General features: G+C 46.1%; 1 protein-coding gene across 3 annotated transcripts in view; it reads left to right on the top strand.

The window, feature by feature from the left end:
• The window catches only part of HMOX2 (heme oxygenase 2), a 31,147-nt gene extending 8,760 nt beyond the window's left edge, over positions 1-22,387 (top strand). Inside the window, exons 2-7 of one of the 3 annotated variants that reach the window (XM_041747422.1) lie at positions 13,302-13,383; positions 17,432-17,558; positions 19,323-19,440; positions 19,814-20,305; positions 21,450-21,576; positions 21,668-22,387. In XM_041747422.1, the coding sequence (XP_041603356.1) occupies positions 17,473-17,558; positions 19,323-19,440; positions 19,814-20,305; positions 21,450-21,576; positions 21,668-21,795 (951 nt within the window). In that variant the 5' untranslated portion in view covers positions 13,302-13,383; positions 17,432-17,472 and the 3' untranslated portion in view covers positions 21,796-22,387. Of the gene's footprint in view, positions 1-6,327; positions 6,750-13,301; positions 13,384-17,431; positions 17,559-19,322; positions 19,441-19,813; positions 20,306-21,449; positions 21,577-21,667 lie in introns of all 3 variants that reach the window. The other 2 variants (XM_041747423.1, XM_041747421.1) reach the window with 2 other exon arrangements.
• Positions 22,388-22,404: the final 17 nt, after the last annotated feature.

Here is a 22,404-nt window from a genome sequence, read left to right as displayed (position 1 = left end):
AGTATTAGGGATGGGATGAATTGAAGACACAGAAACCACAGGCTTTTTGGAAGGTCAGGATGTTTTCAGGAAGCTACTGGACTATTGGAAACAAGGTGTGAAACAGTAAAGGGAGCTCTGGTGCAGCAGCGAGAAAGCCCTGGGCAGGTCCAGGAACAGTGGCTAATCCAGGACCAGCTTCTTTTTGTTGCTTGGACACACAAACCTAAGTAAGATAATGTCCTAGAGTCACTGTCACTTAGCACATGTAGCAGGAAATGGAAGCCATCTGTTTCAAAGCAAATGACCTAGCTTCCCTAGACCACAGCCAGCAAACTAGGCTGAGCTCAGAGTTCCTAAGGATGCTAGAGGAGCTGAGCTCCTGAATACTTGGCCTGGTTTTATCTTTTATTTATTTATTTTTAAATTAAGTAAGCTCTACACCCACCATGGGTCTTGAACTCAAGAGTCATATGCTCTACTGACTGAGCACCCTGCCACCATTCCAACTGTGGAGACTCTACTCACTGCATTTCCTTTATGTATTGGCCTTTTGTGTAGGGTTTGGTTTATTTTTTTATTTTTTTATTTAAAAAAAATTTTTTTTTTATTTATTTATGATAGTCACACAGAGAGAGAGAGAGAGAGAGGCAGAGACACAGGCAGAGGGAGAAGCAGGCTCCATGCACCGGGAGCCCGATGTGGGATTCGATCCCGGGTCTCCAGGACCGCGCCCTGGGCCAAAGGCAGGCGCCAAACCGCTGCGCCACCCAGGGATCCCTAGGGTTTGGTTTAGAAAAAGGGTTGAGGGGCTCCTGGGTGGCTCAGTTGGTTGAGTGTCAGACTTAATTTCAGCTTGGGTCATGATCTCAGGATCATGGGATCGAGCCCTGCATGGGGCTCTGGGCTCAGTGCAGTTTGCTTGGGATCCCCCCCGCCCCCACTTGTATACATGTGCATACTCTCTTTCTCTCTCAAATAAATAAGAATTAAGTCTTTTAAAAAAAGAAAAGATTGAGATGCCTCTCAGCCCTGGAGCACATGGTCCCCTGCCTTTCTTAGCTGTTGAATATTTACCCTCTTTTTGTCTACCTTCTTTTCCCACAAAGTTATTAGTTCATTATTGCTTAATCATGTCCTTAGGTAACAGTAGATGTTCTGGGCTATTTGAATTTCTTCTTGATAATGATTAATAGAGACAGTAATATTTGTCCAGTTCTTCGGAATTCTTGGGAATTATAGGCACCCCCTTCATATATCTTTAATTCATGTAGTCTGTGGGGGCTGCCTCATGGAAGAGGAAGTTATTTAGTTTTACAGTGGCCAACTGTTGTTGGTTTGTTTTCCTTTAGTAAGTTGTGATCACTGTAGTATTTTGCTTTTTCCCCTGGCAGTAATGATAACCTTATTCCTTGGTGTATTTCCTCCAAAATGTTCTTAGAGACAGGATGTAGGCTTGTTAGGCTCTATAGCTGTTCTTTCTTTGGGTTGACCCCTTCCCTAGAGTAGCAAACATGAGAATGCTGCTGTGTATCCCTTCTCTCCAAAGCCAACTAGAGGAATAAAGGGTTTTTACAGAGATAGACATCAGGAAGTGTCAGGTGGTTTGTGCTTGCCTGGGGTAAAAGAGTGCTGGCAAGCATTTGTTACATTGACTTAAAATTCTGCCAGTCCAGTTCTTTTTTTTTCTTTTTTTTTTTTTTTCCAGAACCAATCCAGTTCTTTAAAAAGAAAAGGTGGGGGGATGCCGTAAGGCAGCGTTCTGCTCCCAGTCAAGCTTTCACAGTGCTTAAAACAAAATCTAAAAGATGTGTTCTCAGTAGCTCTATCTGTGGCATGTAAGAAAGCCAGTTTAAAACCAATGTAATGGGGATCCCTGGGTGGCGCAGCGGTTTGGCGCCTGCCTTTGGCCCGGGGCGCGATCCTGGAGACTCGGGATCGAATCCCACATCAGGCTCCCGGTGCATGGAGCCTGCTTCTCCCTCTGCCTGTGTCTCTGCCTCTCTCTCTCTCTCTCTGTGACTATCATAAATAAATTTAAAAAAATTTTTAAAAAAACAATGTAATGTAACATTTCTCCTTCAAAGATGAAACTGTTATTTGAGCACAAAGCCTCACATACTTGGTCCTCCAACATGGCCAGTCTCATTCCTCACCCTTATCAGTAGAAATTTCTGCAGTAAAAATGCTTACTCACTAGCCAGCCATTTTTATTTCTCGGATTCTTTTTTTTTTTTTTTTTTTTTTTTTAAGTAGTCTTCACCCCCAACATGAGGCTTGAACTCACAACCCTGAGATCAAGAGTCACATGCTCTACTGACTGAGCCAGCCAGTACCACTCTGGGATTCATTTTTAACTGTCTTCTTTGTCATCTGCTGTTTGAGAATACCTTGATTTTGAGAATACCTCAAATTCTGAAAATCATTCATTGACTCAGCAAACCCTGATTGGGTGTCCTGTGTTGGGCAGCAGGAGAGAAAGATAAATGAGCAGTAATCTGGAATATAAATAAGTACTGTAATGGAATATAGGTACTATAATAGATCATAAAAGGTTTGCTTAGGTAACTCTTAATGTAATATCAGGGCTCCAGGATCATCAAGCTCATTGTTTTCTATACCTTATTTTTAGAAAGTAGCACAACCCTATTTTTGAAGAAAGAGTAGCAAGGAATTGGAAGCTGCTCTGGCCTAAAACAGGTTGGGGGGAGCCCACAGCTTTTCTTGTTCTGCCTCACGTTAAATACCATTCTCCCTGCAGCTTACTGAGAAATGCCTCCCATTTTATTTTTAAATTTTATTTATTTATTTGAGAGAGAGCACAATTGGGGGAGGGGAGGCAAAGAGAGAGAAGCAGATTCCCAGTTGAGTAGGTAGCCCAATGCAGGGCTCTTTCCAAGGACCCTAGGACTATGAGCAGAGCCAAAGGCAGACGCTTAACCGACTGAGCCACCCAGGTGCCCATCTCTGGTTTTATAAAATGAAGATATTGGAGTTCCTGGAAAGTCCTATAATACAGATAGCCAGTGCAGGCCTGGTAATAGAAGTTAGTTCTCTTGAGTCTTAGTCTGTTTGTCGGTCACACACCAGACTGATAAACAATCATTAGATTTCTTCCAGGTTTTTTTTGTTCCATTCCATAAAGTCAGTACTGTCAGGGGCTTTACCTCTGCCTGGCTTCCGTACTGAGCTTTAAGCTTTAAAGGTTTTGCCTCCTAGTGATCCAAATAATACAGATCAGTCCTATTCCCAGGAAAGTACTGTGACCCCTTTCATTGTCATCTGTAGACAATGCCACGTTGCCCCATCTAGTAACAGCCCCTTCTGTTTGTTTTTTTTTTTTTTAATTTTTTATTTATTTATGATAGTCACAGAAAGAGAGAGAGAGAGGCAGAGACACAGGCAGAGGGAGAAGCAGGCTCCGTGCACCGGGAGCCTGATGTGGGATTCGATCCCGGGTCTCCAGGATCGCGCCCTGGGCCAAAGGCAGGCGCCAAACCGCTGCGCCACCCAGGGATCCCCGTGTTTTTTGGTGGAAATTCATTTTTTTCCGAGAAATCTCTGTAAAGGATATATGATAAAGGTGTGATGAACAGTGTGAAAGAAAAGTACAGCTTAGGGATTATAGTTAGTAACGTTGCAATAAGTTTGTGTGGTGACTGGTGGTAACTAGACTTAACTCAGCTCATTTTGCAATGTATGTAAATGTCAAATCCCTGTATACCTGAAACGAATAATATTGTACATCAACTATACTTGAATAAAAATTAAAGGATTAATAGGCACATATGGCATTTATATAGACATGGAGGTACTGCCATGATGTATGGGGAATTTGTATTCTGGGAATTTCATACTTCCTTCATACTTACTTCAAAGTAAACCACATTGGTTGTAAAAATTTCACAGATCAGGTCGAGTAGGGTGTGGCAATCTGTTACCTCTTCCCTCCATGCTAGAAGGCTTCCTTGAAGAGCTGAAATATCTAGAAAGAGTTCGAGTTCGAGGGCATTTTGCTCAGTAATCACTGTATCACTTTGATCTTTCTGCCTTTTAAGAGTGGTTTTGAGGGGTGTTTGAAGTAATTTGTTATGGTAGTGTTCATGAATGTTTTGTCTTTTAAAGATGATCCCTGTAAATCAGGGCTCTTAATGAGAGACTTTTTAGACAAAAGGAGAGTGCTGCTGTTAGAACCAACTGCTGGTAATTTCACATTGCTTACGGTATATTTTCTTTATTGTATATTTTCTTTATACTCTGGTCCCTGGCTACTTCTTTTTTTTTTTTTAATTTTTTATTTATTCATGAGACACACACACACACACACACACACAGAGAGAGAGAGAGAGAGAGAGAGAGAGAGAGGTAGAGACACAGGCAGAGGGAGAAGCAGGCTCCATGCTGGGAGCCCGATGTGGGACTCGATCCCGGGTCTCCAGGATCACACCCTGGCCTGAAGGTGGCGCTAAACCGCTGAGCCACCCGGGCTGCCCTACCTGGCTACTTCTGTGGGACTTAGGCATTAATGTACAAATCAGGCCAGATATACTGAGGGAGGAAAACAGCTGCATTCCAAGGAGCTGTTGTTGCCCTTCCACTAGCATAAGGAGCCAGAGTGGGCAGCAGCAGGCTGACTGCTCTGTGCCCCTGACCCCTCTACCAGTGGAGGCAGGGCCCTCTGGGAAAGCTAGACTCCTTACTCTGAGCAAGTCCCAGTAGCTGCTGTTGCATGTCCTTGCTGATTTTGTAGGATGGAGCCAGCCTCTTGGAGTTAACAATTCTGAGTCTGGGCTTGTTTCCTTGCTCCCACTCCTCCCACCCACCACTTCCCCCATTTTCATTGTGAAAAGGCCTGGGAATAATACCTAACTGTAGGCCTGTGGGAATGTGTTAAGATCCCTTACAGGTCCAAAGTGAGATATAGGAGCCTAATTGGATTGACCAATACCTTGGCCTGTGGAGTTCCTAATCTTACATGAAGTTTATGTTGACATACTTCCTATCCATTGCACTACTGTTCCCAAGTAAACCTATTTTTAGTAGACAAAGATGGGGCTGAAAAATATATATATATATTTTAAGATTTTATTTATTCATGAGAGACACACAAGGGGGGGGGGCAGAGACAAAAGAGGCATAGGCAGAGGGAGAAGAGGGCTCCATGCAGGAAGCCTAATGTGGGACTTGATCCTGGCACTCTGGGATCATGCCCTGGGCCAAAGGCAGACGCTCAACTGCTGAGCTACCCAGGCGTCCCTGAATATATATTTTTAAAAAGATTTATTTATGAGAGAGAGGTGGGGAGGGGCAGAGGGAAAGAATCTCCAAGCAGATTCCCCACCCCCCACCCCTGAGGGTAGAGCCTGATGTGGGGCTCAATCCCATGACCCATGAGCTGAAACTAAGAGTTATATGCCTGACTGAGCCACCCTGGTGCCCCAGGACAGAATAGATTTTAAACACTCAGCACATGGAGAACATACTTTTAGATTCGAAACCAGATCTTCTAGTTCTCTCTAGTTACTATGACACTAGGTGCCATAGAGATGTGCAGATCCTATTGTGACCTCTCATTGGTGTAGGGATGCTGCAAGTCTCTGGCTTCATTGTTCACCAAAGCCTGGCAGGTCTGGCTGCTTCCCTTCATGCACCGAGTGGTGGAGATGCCATCCTCCCCTCTGGGACCAGCTGTCTCCAGTCTTGGTTTGCCCTGCTAGTCAACAAAAGCAGGGCTCACCAGGGGACAGTCTTCTCTGGTTGCCGTGTAATCTGTAATCTGAGCAAGCGAAGGTGAGTGTTGTGAGATGGGCAGCAGCAGCTTCTGAAGTTTCAAATGGGAGCCTGAGCATTTACTTCTCAGAAATCATAGGACTGAGGTAACTTTTCATACAAAACAACAACAACAACAACAACAAAACAAATAGCACTCAGTGGTTTAGAAAACCCTTTCACTGCACAAGTAAATGCATTGTAGTATAGCCTCATTTTCTGTTTTGCTAGTAGTCTGTGGTGTCATCATACTAATTTCACATGCCTGTTAACTGGGATAGGAGGAATGAGCTTGAATTCAGGAAGGACTCAGGTTTGATCCCAGCTCCATTTTTTAAAAAAAATTTTATTTATTCATGAGAGACACAGAGAGAGAGAGAGGCAGAGACACAGGCAGAGGGAGAAGCAGGCTCCATGCAGGGAGCCTAACGTGGGATCCCCGGACTCCAGGATCACTCCCTGGGCCGAAGGCAGGCACTAAACCACTGAGACACCTGGGCTGCCCCCCAGCTCCATTTTTAACTTTCTAAGTGACCTTGGCCATATTACTTAAATCTATCAATCTTCATTTCTTCACAGTCAATGGGACCCTGCTTGAAAGTGACTTAGCCTGGTGTGCCCAGGTCTGTAGACTTCAGTCTGGCGCTCTTCCTCTGTACCACACTCCCACGGTGAACTTGAGGACCTTCTGTTCTTGCAGAGGTGCTGCTGAGGCTCTTGAGTCTCTTTGTAGAGAGGAAAGCACCTGGGAGCCAATAGCACTCCATTTTCCAAAGTGAAAATTCAGCAGGAGCATCCTAATCAGCCAGCCACTCTCCCTCCATCCCCCAAATGCTGTTCAAAGTCATCATCTATGAGAGATACTGAAGCCACATGTGACAACTGTTGCACCTGAGTGAAAGGGATAATGATGACTGTACTGAAGCCACAGGACACATGTTTTCAAGATTGTTCCAAAGTTGGAATAATTTTTACTTGATGGTACCTAGGGATGACCCTTGGTGAGTCAGCAATTCTTCTGTTAAAACCAGCCCTTGTGGGATGTCTGATGTTTAGGCTGGCTTGCTTGCTTGCTTTATTTATTTATTTATTTATTTATTTTTAAATATTTTATTTATTCATGAGAAACACAGAGAGAGGCAGAGGCACAGGGAGAGGGAGAAGCAGGCTCCATGTAGGGAACCCGACGTGGGACTCGATCCTGGATCTCCAGGATCACCCCCTGGGCTGAAGGAGGTGCTAAACTGCTGAGCCACCCTGGCTGCCCCTAGGCTTTATTTTATTTATTTATTTTTTTAAACAGTACACGTTGTTGTTTTTTAAGATTTTATTTATTCATGAGAGACACAGAGAGAGAAAGAGGCAGAGACACAGGCAGAGGTATTCTTATAAAATGTGGTCCTACCCGTTTTAGAATTCAGTCAGGGCTTCAGCCCTGGCCCCGGGTACTTCTCATGGGAAAGAGTCTTCATCTTCTCAGCCCTAAGACATGGTCCTCTCATATGAGGTGGAGTGACATTCAGGGAACAGGAGTCTTTATTGTTCATAGTAGGAAGTCCCTTTACCAGTTCTTCTCTTCGGCAGCACCAACAGTAGGCTCCTGGCCCCTACTCCAAGCTCTTTTTTTAAAAAAATTTTTTTAAATTTTATTTATTTATGAGAGACACAGAGAGAGGCAGAGACACAGGCAGAGGGAGAAGCAGGCTCCCCGCAGGTAGCCTGATCTGGAACTCAATACAGGGATCCTGGGATTATGGCCTGAGCTGAAGGCAGGTGCTCAACCACTGAGCCACCCAGGCGTCCCTACTCAGATCTTTCCAGGTTTCATCCCCAATGTCTACTCTGAATGCTTGCTCATTTGTATTTGAACATGCTAGAGATGAGCACACCCCCAGCCCCAGTAAAAAAGAAAGGCCACCAGAGAAGTCTTGGACTTCCTGAGTGGTCCGTTTTTGAGGTTACTAAGCAGCTAGTGCCTTTGGACTAGTTAGTGGTTGTTTTGCTTTCTGGTTGCTTATTGTCCAGATGTGCAAATGTGTGCTTAGTAAATCTGATGCAATAGTTTTGTGTCCCTGGTGTCTCTACTTTTCCAGGATTCCTTGTCTGAAACTTGCTCTTTATCAAGAGGTTAATAGTTATCCAGTCAATGAACTATGGGATTGAATTCATCCAGTTATTAAAATGAAAAGGATGAAATTTGTGTGTAAGATTTCCTGAGGAGTGGTAGTAGCAGAGTTCAGAGGAGACCTCAGGCCATTTCTTGTATAAATTCAGAAGCTGTTGACCTAGATAATGTGGTTTCATCAGAGTTTTGGGAGGCCTCTCTCATCAGGTGCCTTGTTGGGTTAGGGCTGATTCAACCCCACCCACAACTCCCAGCATCTGGCTCAGCCAGGATCATCTAGCATCTGCAGTGAGGATTTTCTAGCTGCAGTGGTCACATGTCTCTTCTTGGAAAGAACAGGTATTCCCATTTCCTGGCACTGCCAGAGGATTAGGGCCAACTCAGAAGTCCTCAGGTATGACCTGCTCATAATTATCTGTGGATTCACTGGATTTTGTCGTCTTCCTCAGGGTTTCATAATCACTCAGCTGCACATTTTCTTCCAACAACTTCCTCAGTAAGAGATCATCAACATTTGAGGCAGCCTTACATTTCATGAAACACTTACATGCACATTAGCTCATTTAGTCCTTAGAGCATATTTAAAAATGTGGGTCAAAGGGAGTTACCCTATTTATGGATGAGGAGATTCAGCCTTTAGGGAGTTATGACTTATCTACAGCAATGTAGCTACTCAGCACTGGGAGTCCAGATCCAAATCTTTACAGTTCTAAAGACCATACTCTTTGTGTAAGGCCCAGCTGCCTTTCCATTCCCAAAGGTGAGGTGAGTCTATAGCAATAATCAACAGTTAACAGGAGCCCAGAATTGGTCCCAGTAAACTGACAGGTCCATAAGTGTCACTCCCCAGCCCCCCTCTACCTTCCAGCCTCCCTGAGGTCTGGGAGCCAAGCAGGGCCAGTCAAGTGACTGTTTACTTAAGACAAATGGCACTTCTTCTGCACATTGATTCACTGAATGGCACACAAAACTGGCCCTTGGTGTGGGGTTTGCCCTTGTCAATGCTGGATTGTAAACAGTGCCAAGGAGAATAAATTCTTCTCCACACCACATCCGGAAACAGGGCTTCTTCCTCCTGTTGAGAGTTTCCTGGTGTCCTAGTAAGGTTTGAAAAGCTCACCTGGGGTATCTTTTGGGGGCAGACTAGCTAGTAAACTAGCTAGTTGAATGAACTGGGTTCATTCTCAATTCCTTTTGTAGCGTTTGTAGAATTTAACATTTTTTAAGTGTTTTCACAATCGTTATCTTATTTGATCCTCCTAGTGTTGTGGAATGGAACGCTGGGCAGATACTCATTCCTACAGGTGAAAAATGTAGAGAGAGATTTGGAGGCTCAAGATCTGTACCTTCCTGCTCCCAGTTTCTTCCCTCTATAGTAGCTCTAGGGTTCTTTGTTCCCAGATCATATATAGGGTTTATAACTAGGTTGTTAGAATTTATTTTTAGGTAGACATGTATTCAGAAAATAATTTTTAGGTAAACAACCCACTTATTTATATCTGCTGAGGCCTGATAGGACTGTGTGGCAACACTAAGAATTGACTTGGCCTGATTATGGTATTGGTAAACGGAAAAAGATATTTTCTCACTTAAACATGAAAGGCCTTTAGGGCATATGGAGAAGGAATAGATGCTATAATCCAGGATAGAGAGAGTCTGGGATTCTTGTATTTTGTGTTTATCTAAAAACATTTGTGGGGCACATAATGCCCATAGTTTCAGTGAGAGATAATACATTATTTTTGAACTGTGACCCTCTTGAATGTTGCAATAAAAGTGGGCGAGGTGAGATCATAGACAAAGATGTATACAGTTATTGAACCCAAAGAGTGGAACACGTAGGTACACACCCCTGGGCCGTGGGAAGGAAGCTGCACCAATGACCAGAAGTAGACCTTCAGACAAAAGAAACTGGAGTCTTCATTCCTTCTAGTGCTGGCTATAAAAAGTAATAGAGCCCCATGGACTGCCTGCCATCACAGCTAATCGGGTGAGGAGCAGTCTCCCGGGGTGGGGAGGCAGGGGAAGTTGATGGAAAACTAGGCCTGTTTGGAGGAGTCAGAGGGGGTCAGGGATTGCAGGGAGACCCTGGGCCTTCTGGACCCAGAGACCAGGGTAGCAGAGAAAACACAGCTGGGTAAATGCAGAAGCCAGCCTAACTGGGCCCTATGGGATGAGAAGGGCCTTGGCCAGCTTAGAGGCATGGGAAGTACAAACAAGTCATTAGTTAGAAAATCCAAACCATAAGAGAGAAGGGAAGAAGGAAGGGAGGGATATCTGAAGAAAGACAAAACCAGATTATATACCAGTTAGAGGCATAATACCAAATTTTTAAAAAATTTCCCAATTAAAATGTTTATTATTTTATTTGGTATTTAATTACTTTTTTTTTTTTTTTTTTTTTTTTTTTTTTAGTAATCTCTACACCGAGCATAGGGCTTAAACTCACAACCCCAACCAAGACGGAGTCACATATTCTTCCAACCAAGCCAACTGGGTACCCCTGGTAAATTAAACTAATATTTTCTTGTCCACCCCCATTTAGCTAGCTTTCTCAGGCATTCCGTCTGTGCATCTACAGCAGTTACAACTCAAGTTGGAGACTGCCCAGGGTGCTGGCTTGTATGTGATTTGGAATATGGCACTGGACTCTGAGAAACTGAGTCTGAGGGAGTCTTGATGATCTGTCTTTGTAGGAAGCTTCTGATTTAACTGGGGAAACATGATGACAACACTTGTGAAAGCCAAAGAATAATCGCCTCTTGTTAATGTGATGCCAGTTCTATACAGCAGTAAACTCTGAGCTAGGAACAGCCTTCTGGTAAGCAGGCCAGGGACTCCTTGTGCCCAACCAGAAGCTATTTAGCAGGGAGGGGTGGGAGCTATGGCCAACCCAGTACAGGAGTCCGAGCAACCACTTACTACCTTTCCTTTGGCTGTTTCCTCCTCTGCGCATTGGGATAACAACACCAGCTCATGTTGTGGGCATCTATAGCTGGTAGCTGGTCACGTCAATTCCAGTGTCAGGTGAGAGAATTGTTCTAATTCCAGGGAGGTTTGCCTTGCATTTTCTAACCCCTTCCCCCACCTTGCTCTCTAGTGCTGGCTGACCTCTGCAACCTCCTCCCTTCTTCAGTAGTTTCTCAGGGCAAAGAAGAATCAAAATGGAAAAGAATTATTATGGATTGTCTTTATTGTGCTTTTTTGTCTTATTTCTTAAGATTTATTTATTTTTTAAAATATTTTATTTATTTATTCATGAGAGATCCAGAGAGAAAGAGGCAGAGACACAGGCAGAGGGAGAAGCAGGCTCCATGCAGGGAGCCCGACGTGGGACTCGATCCCAGGACTCCAGGATCACGCCCTGGGCCAAAGGCAAGCGCTAAACCGCTGAGCCACCCAGGCTGCCCTTAAGATTTATTTAAAGAGAGAGAAGGAGAGCACAAGTGCAGGGAGAGGCAAAAGGAGAGGGAAAGAGAAAATTTCAAGCCAACTCCTGCTGAGTGGGATGCCTGACATAGGGCTTGAACTCAGAGATCATGACCTGAGCCGAAATACAAGAGTCAGACACTTAACTGACTGAGCCACCCAGACACCCCTGTGCCTTTTTAAATCACCAAATGGGGAATGAGTGATAATGTAGTCCTGTCTGGCAGCATTGCACTGATTTTCTGAGGTTTATAGGACATGAGGGTCCATGGAAGAGGATTTAATATCTTTGAATATGTCTCTTCTTTCAGGAGCCCTAGTGCCTTGAGCCTGCAATTTATCAGGAACAAAGGCTTTGAAATGAGTGTTCTGGATCTGCTGGGCAGGTCCATAGGAAGGAACTTCGTTTGCTGGAAGGAACGTTGGTGATGGGACATTTTTTCTACTTCTATTAGATCTGGAGTGAGACTAAAAGCCTGTATCAGATGAATAGCTAGTACCAGAGTTATGGAGGTAGATTTTATAAACAGAGGGTTACAGTTTTCTGGAATTAGAACACAGGGCATATGGACCTTTCTGAAATTTGTAAGAGCAAAGTAAAGGCCCAAGTGACTCCCTGTGGACTAGTTAGTGCACTGCAGGCTCTTAACTTATCTTGTTTGCTTGGTCTACTTCCACTCTGTCTCCATCTCTCTTCCTCTCTCTTTTCCCCTGTCTTCCTCCTTGTCAAGAGAATTGGGCCACTATATATAAAAGAAGGAGCCAATTAGCTAAAAAGTCAAACAATTGTTTATATTTTGCCAAACTGCCTTCCTGTTATCATCATTATACTTAGGTACTTTTTTTTTTTTTTTTTACTTACATACTTTAAGATTTATTTATTTATTTTAGAGAAAGCGTGCACACGAGTGCAAGCCAGAGGAGGGGCAGAGGGAGAGGGGGAGAGAGATTCCTTAAGCAGACTGCTTGCTGACCACAGAGCCCTGCATGTGGGATTCAGTCTCATGACCCTAAGATTGTGACCTCAGCTGAAATCAAGAGCCAGATACTTAACCAACTGAGGCACCCAGGTGCCAGTTTGACTTACATAATTTTGCACATGCTTGTAGTCAGCATTTTGAGTCCTTTATGTAAAATAACTCTATGTAGACTTTTCCATAGTGGATGTAGCTTATCAACTATCAACTTGTCCCAGCTGTGCCATGATTCTGTTGTTTACTCTGTTCGAGCAGTCCTACCCTGTATTGTTAGGCTGTGTGACTTTTTTCTTTAATTTTTTAATTTAATTTTAATTTCTTTAATTTTTTTTTTTTTTTTTAAGTAGTATGGCTACTTAACCGTTTTGGTACCGATTACCAGTAATACTTTTTGAAGTGTATTTCCCAGAGTGGAATCCTTTTTGTTTGTTTGTTTTTCAACAACGAAAGGGGGAGAAGAAAACCTAAGCAGACTCCAGGGGGAGTGAGACAGCTTCTTGTTTATAATGAGGAGTTGAAGTCTAGAAAGGTTCTACATTTATGATTTGGTCCCTGATTTTCTAGGAATTCTAGTGGTTCCTGCAAAGAGAAAAGGATTCGAGTGTAGAGGCCAGTCAGACCAAGTTTGGACACATAGCTTTTCAGAGAATGAAGAAGACTTTGTTTCTGACATTATAAGGTAGCTTCTTCATGTTGCACCACACAGCCACTTCCTTGAAGAACAGTGACCAGGCCCCAGGGATGGACACAACCTTCCTTCCCTGGGCCATGCTTGTGTGGGTTGACTGTACTAATGGAGCCTTCTCTAGTATGCCCATCTCTGCAGATGGTGCTTTTAGTTCATATTAAGGACTCAGGATTCTTGCCTCTGAGTGGAGTAGGCTAGTATCTTTCTTTCTTTTTCTTTTTTTTTTTTTTTTTTTTTTTAGTATCTTTCTTTCAAAACAAAATTGTTAAATCGTGTTTTGAGTTTAGAGAACTATTGAAGTAGTCAACAGCAGATTACTTTTTGTTGTCCACAGGTGCCTTGTTGTTGGCAGTATGCATGAGACCACTGCCTGCCTGCCTCCTTTCCTTGGATTTCTTTTTTAAGTTTTTATTTATGTAAGTAATCTCTACACCCAACTTGGGGCTCGACTTATGATCCTGAGATCAGGAGTTGCACATTCTTCTGACTGAGCCAGCCAGGTGCCCTTCCTTTGGATTTTTTTATTCAGCAAATGTTTGTTGAGAACTTGTTATTTTCTGGGGTCTGGAGCTCCACCACTGATACAGACAGCTGTGGCCCTGCCTCTGGGGCCAGAGTTGGGCCTCCTCCCAGGTGAGGGGGAAGGTGTACCTGAAGGGAGATTGACACAAATAAAGTCTTGATGAGTGGACATCTGTGGAAGCTGGCCTTCCCACATTGGTATTTAAAAAAAAAATAAAAAAGATTGATTTAGAGAGCAAGAGTGAGCGGGAGGAGGGGGCAGAGGAAGAGAAAAACCTAAACAGACACCAGGCTGAGCACAGAGCCCAATGAGGGCTCTATTGCAGGACCCTGAGATCATGACCTGAGCCTAATCCAAGAGTCAGATGCTTCACTGAATGAATTACCCAGCACAGACACCCCTCCCCCTTTTGTATTTTTTAAAAATATTTTTTAAATTTTTTTTATTTATTTATGATAGTCACACACAGAAAGAGAGAGAGGCAGAGACACAGGCAGAGGGAGAAGCAGGCTCCATGCACCGGGAGCCCGACGGGGGATTCGATCCCAGGTCTCCAGGATCGTGCCCTGGGCCAAAGGCAGGCGCCAAACCACTGTGCCACCCAGGGATCCCTGTATTTTTGAGAGATGCAAAAGGCCCTGTTGCTCCGGCAAGACCACACCCTCACAGACTGTGCTGTTATTACCAAATGAAACAATAATCAGATTTAATCATAGGTATAATCACTATTGTGCAGCATGATAACTAGGTGCAGGAGGTTTACCTAAGTTACTATTTGCATTTATCAACCAGATTGCATTTATCCTTTGCCCACTTTTAGTTTCAGCTGCAAGCAGCATGGGAGCTGGGCTAGGTCTTTGGCATGGCCACACACACCTGCCACCTGTCTAGCGATTCTGGGACCTTTTACTCTGCCCCTTTCCCTCCACTGGGTGGCCCAGAGTGCCCATCCAGCACCCTCTTCTCTCAGCAGCCTGACTGCTGAATGTCCTGTTATAAATCTTGACTCTCAGGATCCCAAGGACATAGAGCTCAGATATGTTCTTTCGTAAAGATCTGTAAAAGGTCAGCACAGACAAGCTGGTGTGGGGCTTATTCTGCAGCCAACAAAGTCTACCTTGGCCCCTCGGTAAAAGAACACAGGGATATGTAGCTGGGCAGTTTTATGGTATCTCTCTGGTCTGTCCTATTTTACTTTGTTCACATTGTTCCTTGATCTTGAGGGTCCTTCTCCTCCTCCACCCCAAATGATGTCTGTCATTGAGGGTCCTGGGTAAGCCGTCCCTTCTCCAGGAGACCTCTTTTTTTTTTTTTTTTTTTTTAAGATTTTATTTGTTTATTTCATGAGAGACACAGAGAGAAAGGGATAAACAGGCTCCCCCACAGGGACTGTGGGACTCTATCCAATCCCAGAATCCTGGGATCATGCCCTGAACCGAAGGTAGATGCTCAACCACTGAGCCACCCAGGTGTCCCTCCAGGAGACCTCTTTGAATACTCTTCTCTCCACGTGATGACCACCTAACTTTGCATTCTGGACTTAACATTAATGGACCATACAGTTAGTTCATCAGCATTTTTGAGATGAGAGTATATCTGATTTGGATTTAATAGAAGGTCCCATTTTCTATATATTTTGGGGCTTTTTCTCCCCCAATTTCATTGAGGTATAATTCACAAGTAAAATTACAATGTATTTAAAGTATACAGTGTGATGATCTATAATCATGGATCTCCATAATTTTTTTAAAAAGATTTTATTTATTTATTCATAAGAGACACAGAAAGAGAGGCAGAGACACAGGCAGAGGGAGGAGAGCAGGCTCCATGCAGGGAGCCCGATGTGGGACTCGATCCTGGGAATCCGGGATCACGCCCTGAGCCAAGGCAGACACTCAGCCACTGGGCCACCCAGGTGTCCCATGGATTTCCATAATTGAATAAAAAAATGCATCATCACACATATTCTTTGGTGATAATGCTTAAAAGCTACACTTCTCAGAAAATTTCAATTACACGATAAAGTATTAACTCTAGTCACCGTGCTGTTGATTAAATCCTCAGGCCTTACTCATCTTATAACTGAAAATTTGTACCCTTTTACCAACCTCTTCCTATTATCCCCACCTCTAGCCCCTGGCAACCAATCTCTCCTTCTCGTCTCGTCTTGTCTTCTTTCTCGTCTTCTTTCTCTTCTTCTTTCTCTTTCTCTCCTCCTCTCCTCTCCTCTCCTCTCCTCTCCTCTCTCCTCTCCTCTCCTCTCCTCTCCTCTTCTCTTCTCTTCTCTCCCTTTCTTATTTTAATTTATTTGACAGAGTGAGTATAAGCAGAGGGAGGAGAAGCAGGCTTCCTGCTGAGCAGAGATGTGGGGCTTAATTCCAGGACTCCGGGATCATGACCTGAGCAGAAGGCAGTCGCTTAACTGAATGAGCCACCCAGCCACCCCTCCTGTTTCTATGACTTAAATCTTTTCTCTTTATTTTTTTAAAGATTTTTAAAAATTTTATTTATTCATGAGAGACAGAGAGAGAAGCAGAGGGAGAAGCAGGCCCCATGCAGGAAGCCCAATGTGGGATTTGACCCCAGGACTCCAGGATCCAGGCCCTGGGCTGAAGGCAGGCACTAAACCGCTGAGCTACCCAGGGATCCCAAATCTGTTCTTTTTAGATTCCAGCCATCGGTGCTGCCCAACTATGTCTTACAATATCCAAAAAGATAAAAAAGATATAATTACATGCCTAGAGAAAACTCAGGATATATACTAACATTAGCAATGATACATCTGTGGGGTGAGATAGAAGTTGGTTTTTCTTTTCTTCTTTATACCTTTGAAGGACCATTACTTGTACTTTTTTGTCCTCCTTGACACCTATTTTTCTTGGTGGAACATGTAGAAAATGCTCAATAAATAGACACTGGTTGAGGTAAGAAATGAAGGCCTCTTCTTTCCTTGGCTTAATTTGGTAGCTCTGGTTTTATAGGTTATTATAGCTGGTATACCTGTGCTGCTCTTCATCTGGAAAGTTCCCCAGATGAGCTGCTGCTGTGCACTGCCAGAGTAGAGGCCTCCAAGGATGGGGGGTTAGCTTGTATTGGACCCTATTTTCCTGGCTGACAAAGGCTCCGCCCTGGTAGCAGCAGCAGCGAGAACTGGTGCACCAGCTTGTATGATTTCCTTCAGCCTGGCAGAGTCAGGAGTAGGCTGGGGCTGGTCTCCACTTGCTTGGTGACTCCATGTACCTGATACAGCTGGTCTGTGGAGCTGCTGGGAACGGCGTGGTTTACTGCTCCTATTTAGTGCCCTGCTCCCTGCTCTGCACACAAAGCCGCCCTGCTGGTGAGAACAGTGACGACAGCTGGGATGGGCCAGTGTCCCACTCAGAGCTGCTGTGCCTGCTGCTGCTTTTTTGTTTTTAAGCTTTATCTATGTGGTTATTCACACATATAGAAACATTGTAAGAATGGTTCAAAGAACTCTTATGTACCTTTTATCCAAATTCACCACCAGCATTTTGCCTCATTTGCTTTTACTTGCGTATCTCCTTGCTCCCTCCCCCTAATATGTACACACACACACACACACACACACACACACTTTTCTGAACTGTTATACAGTAACTTGCAGTGTGCCCCTTTACTTTTGAGAACTTCAGGATATGTTTCCTAAAACAAAGACATTTATATAATCAGTACAATTTATAAAAACCAGCAAGTTCAATATTAGTACAGTGCTGTTACCTAATCCACTGTCCATATTCAAATTTTGTCCATATTCAAATAATGGTCCCCGTAATGGCAGAGCTTGATTTTTAAAGAAAACATTTCTAAGGCACGTGAGTGACTCCTCTGTTCTATTGGCTCAGAGGAAAGCAGTTCCAGCAAGTGTTTGGGGGAACGGACTGCCATGGGTGCCATGTCACCAGCTCCTTGTGTCTCCTCAGGACCAGAAGAGTGAGCACAGCAAGAATCACACTCAGCAGCAATGTCAGCGGAACTGGAGACCTCAGAGGCGGTGGATGAGTCAGAGAAAAGGAGCTCTGGGGCCTCAGATAAAGAAAACCACACCAGGTGAGGGCTGGGGGCTGACTGTGTTGAGTTCTGTGGGCCTCAGACACCAGGGTGTGGTCAGGGTCATCCCACCACGCACAGACACCCCTGACTGGAATTGCAGAGATATATACCACACACCACCCTGGGCTTCTGAGCAGTTACCCCCTGCTTCCCTAGGGAGTGCTGAAGAATGGAATTGGTAGTTCAGATCCTTTTTTCTTTCTGAAACCCTAGGTGTTTTGTCATCTGTGCTGAAAAAGGGTCATCAGACAAACCTGGCACCTTTTCCAGTGTTTTCCACCACTTAGAATGTAGGAGTAGCTCTGACTCCAGGGTTTTTCCTACTGGGTAGGGACAGTTCTTACTAAGCCTTGAGTGACCAGAGCCTCTTTCCCATTGTTCTTCTTCTCATTGTAGTGCTGTCACTGACAAAGTGCTGTTTATGTCTTTTTTTTTTTTAATTTATTTATTTATTTATTTATGATAGTCACAGAGAGAGAGAGAGAGAGGCAGAGACACAGGCAGAGGGAGAAGCAGGCTCCATGCATCGGGAGCCCGACGTGGGATTCGATCCCGGGTCTCCAGGATCGTGCCCTGGGCCAAAGGCAGGCGCCAAACCGCTGCGCCACCCCGGGATCCCCCCTGTTTATGTCTTGAAATAATTGCTAATAATAAATGATTCTTAGCATGTAGGTGGTAGGAACTAATCTCTTAGAAAAGCTAGCAAAGGGTGGGCCGTGAGGGACCAAGGTTTTGTCATTCTAGTGGATGGATTGTGTGGACCACATGAGCTGCTCATCTTTTGGGTCATGCGGCCTTTGCCTTGTCACATATGGTCTGTGGCACCTGTCAGCATACACCATCTGTGTCATTTTATTTTATTTTTTTTTATTTAAATTTTTATTTATTATTTATGTATTATAGTCACAGAGAGAGAGAGAGAGAGGCAGAGACAGGCAGAGGGAGAAGCAGGCTCCATGCACCGGGAGCCCGATGTGGGATTCGATCCCGGGTCTCCAGGATCGCGCCCTGGGCCAAAGGCAGGCGCCAAACTGCTGCGCTACCCAGGGATCCCCATCTGTGTCATTTTAAGTGGTACAAACCTAGGTCCTGCCTTGGCCCCTCTCATTCTGATCCTACACCTGGGCCCAGTGACATGGAGACCTGCACAGGCTATGGGTCAGGGTGGGAGGAAGGCGGCAAGGGAGGGACATCCACAGTCCGTCACAGCACGATTCTGTGAAACACGTTCGCAAAGACTGGCTGCTCCCTGGAGAAGCCAGCAAATATTGGTGGGATCAGAAGTGTGTTTCCTCAGGCACACGGTGGCCAAAGAGACCAAGCATTGTTCATTTGGGGGGGGTTCACAGAGACACGGACTGTTCAGGAACAGGCCCATCATCCCACATGGCGCCCACATCCTTGGGGCCCATTCACATTTGCCTGCTCCCCAGCCAGACTGTGTTAGTGCTGCAGTGGAATTTTGTTTTTTGTTTTTCTTTTTAAAGATTTTATTTATTTATTCATGAGTATACACAGAGAGGAGAGAGAGAGAGGCAGAGACACAGGCAGAGGGAGAAGCAGGCTTCACGCAGGGAGCCCGACGTGGGACTCGATCCAGGGTCTCCAGGATCACACCCCGGGCTGCAGGCTGCGCTAAACCGCTGAGCCACCAGGGCTGCCCTGCAGTGGAGTTTTAAGTAGCTTCTGCCTCCAGCTCAGCGGGGGCCACCCTGAGACCGAGCAGGGCTAACACACATGCACTCACACCCATCTCCACAGGATGGCTGACCTCTCCGAGCTCCTGAAGGAAGGGACCAAGGAAGCACATGACCGGGCAGAAAACACCCAGTTTGTCAAGGACTTCCTGAAAGGCAACATCAGGAAGGAGCTGTTTAAGGTGGGTGCCCTTGGTCCTGGATGGGGTCACGTTGGGGGCCTTGGTCCCATGAGGAGTATCCCCTTGGAGCTGCTGTGAGGTGGCAGCTGGGCCTCTTCTCACCTGCTCGCCACTCCATTGATAGCAGACTGCGGTTTCATGTGGCTTAAATAGAATAGCATCGCAGTGATATGCAGGAAGCAGAAGTATCCACGTTCCAAAGAATTCACCATGTCATTTCTTTAAGGAACATGAAGTTTCCTGGGTGTGAAATGATTCCTTGTATAAACATGGGCTTCTGGGGATCGGGGTGGTGGGATCAGTGGGCTCATGAGACATGCTCGCTGGGCAAGGCCTGCAGCCCTTTGCCATGGTCTCCCCTTACCCTCAACAGCTGGCCACAACTGCACTTTACTTCACATACTCTGCCCTCGAGGAGGAAATGGAACGCAACAAAGACCACCCAGCCTTTGCCCCCTTGTACTTTCCCACGGAACTACACCGGAAGGAGGCACTGACCAAGGACATGGAGTATTTCTTCGGTGAGGACTGGGAGGAGAAGGTGCAGTGCTCTAAGGCTGCCCAAAAGTATGTGGAGCGGATCCACTACGTGGGGCAGAATGAGCCAGAGCTGCTGGTAGCCCATGCCTATACCCGCTACATGGGGGACCTCTCGGGGGGCCAGGTGCTGAAGAAGGTGGCCCAGCGGGCCCTGAAACTCCCTAGCACGGGAGAAGGGACCCAGTTCTACCTGTTTGAGAACGTGGACAATGCACAACAGTTCAAACAGTTGTACCGGGCCAGGATGAATGCCTTGGACTTGAACCTGAAGACCAAGGAAAGGATTGTGGAGGAGGCCAACAAGGCCTTTGAGTACAACATGCAGGTACTGCTGGGGCTCGGGCTGGAGGGGGGCATCTGATGGTAAGAGCCAATCCAGAGCTGCCCAAACAGGTTTCCGTGCATTAGGCCAGTTGAGCTGTGGGCTGCCAGAAAGTACAGGACCAAATCGGCCAGAGGGCATGAGCCCAGTGATGGCTCCGCTGTTTGACAGGTGCCCTGTGTGCTTACTTTGGGGAGGGTGAGGTCCTAGCACTGAGGGTTCGGAGAGAATAAAGCTGTCTCCTCTCTCACCACAGGATTGTCTTGAGTGGATTTCCTCCTTTTTTAGCAAGGGTTGCTATGAAAAGTCTCACTTGATAAGTTCACAGAACTAAGGAGAGTGAGGAGAACTCTGTTTACAAATGACTGTTAGATGCGGCCAAGTCTGGGGAGGCTGATTCTGTCCCGGGGCCCAGGCCAGCCCTCAGCACCAGGAGAGTGGCCAGGACGGGGAGTGAGGCTCCAGCCCCAGTTGCAGGCCTGTCAGATTAGTCTGACATCAGCAAGCCTGCTGGGGCCTCAGTTGTCTCATGTTCCTGTCATTCAGTAAAAATACCTAGCCACTGGGATCCCTGGGTGGCGCAGCGGTTTGGCGCCTGCCTTTGGCCCAGGGCGCGATCCTGGAGACCCGGGATCGAATCCCACGTCGGGCTCCCGATGCATGGAGCCTGCTTCTCCCTCTGCCTGTGTCTCTGCCTCTCTCTCTCTCTCTCTCTGTATGACTATCATAAATAAATAATAAAAAAAAAAAAAATTAAAAAAAAAAAAAAACCTAGCCACTGACAATGGGAAAGTGCCAGCGCTCACAGCCTGTCGTGGGACAGCGCTTTTGTTCTGTTCTCATTGTTTCTCCCTGGGAGTTCCAGCTGTGGGCTGTGTTGTCTGGTCAGTGCCCAGGGTGGAGCCACCAGAGTCAGCAGTGGTGAGATGCTGCAGCACAGGTGTGGTCCCACTTCAAGAGCTGTGCCAGGGAGAAGCGTGAGGTCGCTGTGGTGGTGCCTGCTGCTCACTAGGGCTGCTGATGTACTGGTTTGCTCTCCTGTGCAAGTCTTGCTGGTTCTAGCTCCCTCTGCTCAGGGGAGGAGAGAGATTTCTGAGAGCAGAGTGTATGCAGTCCAGTGATGGCTATTCATCCCCTGCTCCTGCAGATATTCAATGAACTGGACCAGGCTGGCTCCTTGTTGGCCAGAGAGATCCTGGAGGATGGAGTTCTGGTGCACGATGGGAAGGGAGACGTGCGTAAATGCCCCTACTATGCTGCTAAACCAGACAGAGGTAGGTCTTGCCTGTCCCAAAGTCTCATCCCAGGGTGGGTGTGTCCATGTTCCCCACTGATGCCATGTCCCCTGTTGGTGCCACCACACAGGTGCCCTGGAGGGCAGCAGCTGCCCCTTCCGAACAGCCCTGGCTGTGCTGAGTCAGCCCAGCCTGCAGTTCATTCTGGCCGCTGGTGTGGCCCTGGTTGCCAGCCTCCTGGCTTGGTACTACATGTGAAGGACCCATCATACCACGTTGGCACCTTCTTCCCAAGTGACCACTGGCCTGCCCCTGCCTCCACCGGGGACTGAACTACCACCTCAGGTGACTTTTTTTTTAAATGCTGGGTTTGAGTAAACAACCAATAAAAGCCAGACGCTAAAGCCTCTGCCTGTAGCGTCCTCTGTGGGCTTGATGCTGAGCTGGCTGCAGACCCACCATTCCTGCAGCCATGAGGCCTTGGCTCCGGGAGCAGCCAGTGCAACTCAGCAGGCCAGCCTGGGCCTCTGGGACCAGCTCTGCTCCTGGGGCATCCACACTGCTCACCCTGAGGCTCCTTCCCTCACTCTTCTCCTGTGTTGGCATTTAGGTGGGAACCATTCCTCTGATGGGCATAGTGAAGCCGGCAAGCCCAGGCTGCTGTAGCTCTGTGGGAGGGAGGAAGCCTCTCCTGGGGGAGGAGAAGGGGGTGGCTTGCACCGTCCTGAACCAACCAGTCCTCATCCCTCTCAAGCAGAAACCCTGGAGAGGGGGTCTATTTAGCCATGGCCCATTGCCTGTCTCCCTTGACCTGTGTAAATGCTACAGCACTCAATAAAGTGGACTCAGACAGCTGCCTCCCTCTTT

The sequence above is a fragment of the Vulpes lagopus genome, chromosome 3, assembly GCF_018345385.1.
Source record: "Vulpes lagopus strain Blue_001 chromosome 3, ASM1834538v1, whole genome shotgun sequence".
In the NCBI taxonomy this organism is placed as follows: Eukaryota; Metazoa; Chordata; class Mammalia; order Carnivora; family Canidae; genus Vulpes; species Vulpes lagopus.
This window is presented reverse-complemented; position numbering and strand designations above follow the sequence as displayed.